At 36.1% G+C, this 6,000-nt stretch overlaps 1 protein-coding gene across 1 annotated transcript in view; it reads right to left on the bottom strand.

Annotated features, from left to right (window-relative positions):
- The window catches only part of LOC105436743 (neurogenic locus notch homolog protein 1-like), a 52,454-nt gene that overhangs the window by 46,030 nt on the left and 424 nt on the right, over window positions 1-6,000 (bottom strand). Inside the window, exon 1 of the mRNA XM_030999180.1 lies at window positions 5,897-6,000. This exon is cut by the window's right edge and continues 424 nt beyond it. Within this exon, the coding sequence (XP_030855040.1) occupies window positions 5,897-5,960 (64 nt within the window). The 5' untranslated portion in view covers window positions 5,961-6,000. The remainder of the gene's footprint in view (window positions 1-5,896) is intronic.

Raw genomic sequence — 6,000 nt, forward strand, 5'->3', positions numbered from 1 at the left:
CCAACACATCCAATCTAACTACTACAAGTAATCTGTTCGTCAGTTTATCAAATTGGTCAATTTGCTCATCTTTCCCTTTTTTCCTTTTTCTTTTATTCTTTTCTTTCTCCCTTTTTCTAAACAATACAACTTAACATTTTAAACTACACACATTTTCTTTTCTCTCGGATAGTGTCGTCTCTAAGCCTGCGTTAAATTACTTATTGTAAATTGTGTTAGGTTATAGGAGATTTTGATTTTCAACAGTCTGAGAACGAATAACTACAAAATGGTAGAAGACGCTAGCATTTTTTTTCAACCAACAATTTATAATATGATTACATACACGTCCACCTTATAGTGGATGCAGTTAAACTTTAAGTGTCCTTCAATGAAATCAAACAAAAAATAACAATAGTGCCCTCAAAACTTATCTTTACAAACATTCTGTCTAGTAGATCTACTTGTATTTTCTAACTTATCTTACTAGTGTGTATTTTTATGTACCCACTTTTCGTTTAGGCCTCTCGCACTTTGTTCATGTGGAGTTGGTGCATTAAAAATACTCTATATTAGTGTCGTAATTAATACAAATCTATTACATCTATAAAGGGCCAAAAAACTTGAATTCCCAGGCGCACTAGTGCAAAGGATACCATCACATTAAAGCGTCTGCATTGTACACAATCGAACTACAGGAGTATTAAGATACAACGCACAATATGAAATATAACAATTATTGTATAAGCAGGGAGTTGACCTTGAATTAAATTTGAAATGACTTTGACCCTAAAGTGGGCGACTCTTTAAAAAGAGAAACATTTCGGGTCACTTAACCGTAGGAATGCGACAGTATTTTTGGTATTGCTTTATAATTAAGCTTGTGGCTCAGAACCGAAATAGTGGACTCTGAACAAAGGTGCAAAGAGTGGCACCACAGCTGAGCACTGCACTTGTGTGCTGATAAATACTTCGCAACAATGACACAAATTCAGACAAAAGATTAAATTTTAAATGTCTATTTAATATGAGATCCCACACAATCGCGCCAAAATCCCACGTTTAATTTCATTTGTTTCGCTTTACACACGGTATGGGATACCGTAGTTTGTTATTTACGGGTGAGATCTAACACTTGGCATTCGCGCGACGGCTTGTTTTTTTTACAGCGGTTTACCGCACTTTATATGAACCTGAAAAAGGCATGAAGATTGTTTCTATAACCAATACAAATTTCCCTACGTCATTACGATTCATTCAATTATCTATTTCATTTTCGATAGAAAATGGAATGGGGAACTACATCAATAAAGCCCCAAGGCATTGTACTCGTAGATCCGGTGGGGCATCATGGGGGGGGGGGGGACCGATCTTTTGCGCTATTATCAAAGACTTTCAAGAAAGCACTTCATATTAATTTAAAGAGCGGTGAACGTCACCTTTTGAAATAAGAGATTGAAATTGCCCTATAATTGATTTTCTGAAAGTCTTTGTAATCTCATTTACTGTGATTGAAGTTTAATGTCGCACCTGTTAAAGAAAGTTCCGACATGATAGGTGAACTGTTAAATTTCAAAAAGTGTTTTCAACTTTAAAAGATCATGTTTTTTCTTCTGGTTCTTCAATTGCTTCCTCCTTTCGGTTTTTAAAGAAGAAACAAATTGTTTTTCTGATAAATTGATCGGCTACTAACTAAAAGCACAAGTTTTCAGTTGTATTGAGTACAATTATAACATTTATTGTCAACAGATCAAATTTTCGTACGGGATCTGTTATCAATGGAAACGAACGTGTTACTAACATTGGCTTTAAAGAGATTTGGTATCTTTGTTTCAGATTATAAACACACTCCTGTATATAGCTCATACTGCAATCATAATTATAAACCTTTAGGTCAGTCAGGAATCCCACAACCCTTTACAAGCCGATCGCTTGTCTGATTATCAAGATATTTATGATTGGAATTCAAAATGTCAAAAACCGTTTTCCCAACAGTTGTTGTAACACTACAGTATATTGGGGAAAATAAGTTTGATAAAACCTGTCACTCAAAGATGTTTTTAACGGCACTTCATGATCGTTTAAAGCACAATTTTTAGGGCTTCTATATTACACAATAACACATATACTGATAACACGTAAGGCCATGCATCTCAGATTTGTAAAACTGGAAACATTGTTAAACAATGCCTTTAAAATGATTAAACAAAATATTCTAGTAATTATAAACTATTACCTTTCTCCTTTCAACTGTTAACATAATATTATTATGTTTAAGGGATAATAATGATGCATTCATTATGGTCTAATTTTAATTCTACGTTTGGGAGGGGTAAACCTATTTCTAAAATAGGCTTGTAAAGATGCGATAAAATCTACCAACGTAAATATTACATTATTAGCAAAATGAGAAAATCTAGAAATCTAGAAACAATTACTAATACGTTTATCCCAGACACATGTTTACAAGTAGAATCAACTCAGACCTAAACAATGACAAGATTCATTCAAGCAAAGATATATAAACCATACTAATGTTTATGTAGTATATATAAGGGCAGGTGTGTTAGCAATTTTAATATGAAATCTGATGTTAGGGTGCACCTTAATGTCTACCCTAATGAGGAGGCCTCAATAAGTTAAACAAGACATGTCTGGCCATACATTTACGCAGAACAATCACCTTAAATCAAAGCAGTGCGTCTTTGGTTGATTCGCTCTTTTCCACAATTGGATGTAAATTATAAAAAAAATGACGTAGGCCACAATTTTCGTCCCGCCCTTCCCCAAGAATGCTTAACCTGGTTCATCTTCACCCCTTATTTACTTCTTGTAACCCTCCGCCAACAATGGACGCAAGAGAAAAGGATTAAATGTACATATTTCCTTTTCGTCATGTCTGAATTCCATTGCTGGAGTCTAAGCATTGTTCATATCGCTTCTCACACATCTTAACTATATGTAGAAGGCGCAGGACACACAGCCATTTCGCTGGGTAAATATTGAATATTTGCTAAGATGAATAGGAGTGGTGCCATAACATTGACATGATATATCTCTATTGCCTCACTCGAACATCTCGGAGTCATCTTGAATCTAGATCTATATTTCTAATATGCCTTATTGCATAGAGCCACTTTGGGTGGTATGGACGATTATGAAATAATTGCATTCTATATTTACTCATACATCATATGAAGTTCTATGTTCTATATACACAGATTCGAAGAGCTGAACATGACATTGTCTGCCGCCAATATTAGGGCCCATCTAGAATGTTATGGAATTGGCGTGTAGTACCCCACCCACACCACCATAAAGAAAACATGAACAATGATTCGGGGCTGATGTATACTTCAAAGGTTTTGAATTTCATTCCTCGTCCAAAGCCGGGCCTGCGGCTTGATATTGTTCATATCATCAGAGTTTTATAGCAAACCATAGACCTTTTACAAAGGTATTTATAATGAATCTCTGTAACAACGGCTCTTCAGCTACTCATAATAATGTTGAGCGTAACAATAAAGACAAAAAAAATCTTTATTGATAAGGAAATGATTAACATGCAAACGTCAAATCCCATTACCCCTGGTAACAAAGGGGTAGGATCGAAGACGGAAGCAAAACCAAAAATAAGAAAGCCCCAATGCGATGTAAGTTCAGATTTTAAAGTCATAGTGTAGGCCTACCACTGAGGTTACACATGTTCCTAGTTGTGCCAATATGCTTACTAATTTTGTTTTTATTGTGTTTATATGCATTTAAATGAATCTTTAATTGCAGGTGTATTTTTTTATCAGGGCTTTGGTGGACCACATTTGTGTGTTCTGAACAGGACACTCCGACTTAAGATGCTAAATAAACCAATAAATAAAAAGAAGTATTAGTCAATGGATCTGATGATAATTGTTTCACATTTGTATTTAAGGGGGTTGAACCGTATTATGAATTGGCCGACGTTTGAGATAAGGCGTTTTTAGAAGAATAGAAGATTTATCCTTTAAATCCACTTTTTTAATAAAATAAAGCATGACACTTCTCTTCTTCAGGACTTTTGCGTCATCTTATGGCAACACGTGGATTTAGTATTGGAAATATATATATATATATGTACAGTATATAACCTTTGTCACTGTTTTTGTTTCTAGAGTAATTTAGTTTGAGAGTATTTAGAGTATTTATTTTATTAAGAGTATGCTATTTAAGTAACTCTCTATATCTTTTGACAATTATATGAATTGATTAGATCACGTTTAAAGCACTACGAATATGTTTTCATTTAAGCTATTTCCAGATAACCTACAGTTTAAAGTCCCAACCACAGGATGCGAGTTGACCATTTCTCCCTGTATTCATGTTTTTACCCGGGGCACACTTTTCCGAAAAAAAAATGCTCCATCTACTGAGCCACAAATCTTCCCGCCATTAAATATCAATAATGTATTATCGGGAAATACATTGCGGTCTTTTCTTCTGTTTCTCTTTTCTTTCACATTTTCATTGTTTGACATTCCTGAAGAAAATAACAAAGGCCCCAGGAAAATGAAAAAGCATAAAAATAGGGAACCTATTTTGAAACCAAAAAATAAGCTTTCACTGTTCACTGCCTGCCCCATTGGTATAAATCGGCGGATGTGGCTTAGACTGCTTGATATGTTTTTTAATTATTTCAGAGAGATGAGGTGTGATCAGACCGTGAAGGGTGCCATATCCAGTCACTATCTACCTTTATTTCACCTTTTCTGTCTGCCCCCTCTCTCTCTGTCTGTCCTTTAGCTACGTGTGTTTTTACTACCAGTCTCTTTTCGGCGCTCTGTATCTCCCTCTCTCTTTCTCTCTCTCTCTCTCTCTCTCTCTCTCTCTCTCTCTCTCTATCACTTAACACATAATTGGGCACAACTTTGCTCAACTCGATGTTGGTTACGTATCCAGCCAACTTTGAGCTATCTTTTCACCCAAATTGTGTAAGATATTTTGCAATCAGGGTCAACATGTAAACAAATTGCTTCCAAATGGGCAATTTATTAACCATGTTAAGTAAAAGATAACATAAAAAATAAAAAAAAAGGAAAAATTTAGGTGGATACATAATTCCCCCTCATGGCACATTTTCTGCCCTATGTTTATAAGAGTCTCTCTCTCTCTCTCTCTCTCTCTCCCCGCCTCTCTCTGTTTCTCGCTATATCTACTCTCATTATCCACACATCCCTATCCCAGCCCCTCTCCCTTTCCCTTTCTCTCTCTCTCCCTGCCCACCTTCACATTCTCCCCCCTCTCTCTCTCTCTCTCTCTCTCTCTCTCTCTCTCTCTTCTCCTTCTCCTCCTCCTCCTCCTCCTCCTCCTCCTCCTCCTCCTCCTCCTCCTCCTCCTCCTCCCCTCCTCATCTGTCATAATTTTAGCTTTCTAAAATCGGCTTTGCGTCATATATTGGAACCACCTGTTTACAATGTTTTCCCTGAAGTCGGAGTTTGTGAATTTTCTGGTATTACATTCATCCACCTCTCATGAAAGTCATGCATAACCCAATCAGTAAACCTATCTCAGAATTCTACTAAGCGATTAGATAACGTATAAATCCTAAACTTTTCAACAAGCATTGTATTCCCTTTAAAGGTAACGTATTAACACAATTATTGCATATATGCATGGCTTATATTTGCAAACGGTTGATAATACATATGACTGTCGGAATGAAATGAAATTCAGTTACCTTAGAACAATATATATATGCCCATCGTAAGTAATACGAACGTAAAAACAGAAACATAGTGACGAGAGCTTACATTTGAAACATCCTCAACCGCTACATACATAATAGCACAGGCTATCTTTAGCCGTTCTTTTACTCGTACACGTTGGAATCCTAGTTGTGCGAATATATCAATGAGCTGCCAAGCAGCTACAATAACATTCTCACCTTGTGAAACAACCAATGGCACCAGAAAGCAGAAAATCACTAAAATCAATCTCATCTCAGCCATTTTGGTGTCCTGTGTTGATGATATCTCCTACAAGAGTCCC

This window comes from Strongylocentrotus purpuratus, unplaced genomic scaffold (genome assembly GCF_000002235.5).
Source record: "Strongylocentrotus purpuratus isolate Spur 01 unplaced genomic scaffold, Spur_5.0 spur5_contig_861, whole genome shotgun sequence".
NCBI classification, from domain to species: domain Eukaryota; kingdom Metazoa; phylum Echinodermata; class Echinoidea; order Camarodonta; family Strongylocentrotidae; genus Strongylocentrotus; species Strongylocentrotus purpuratus.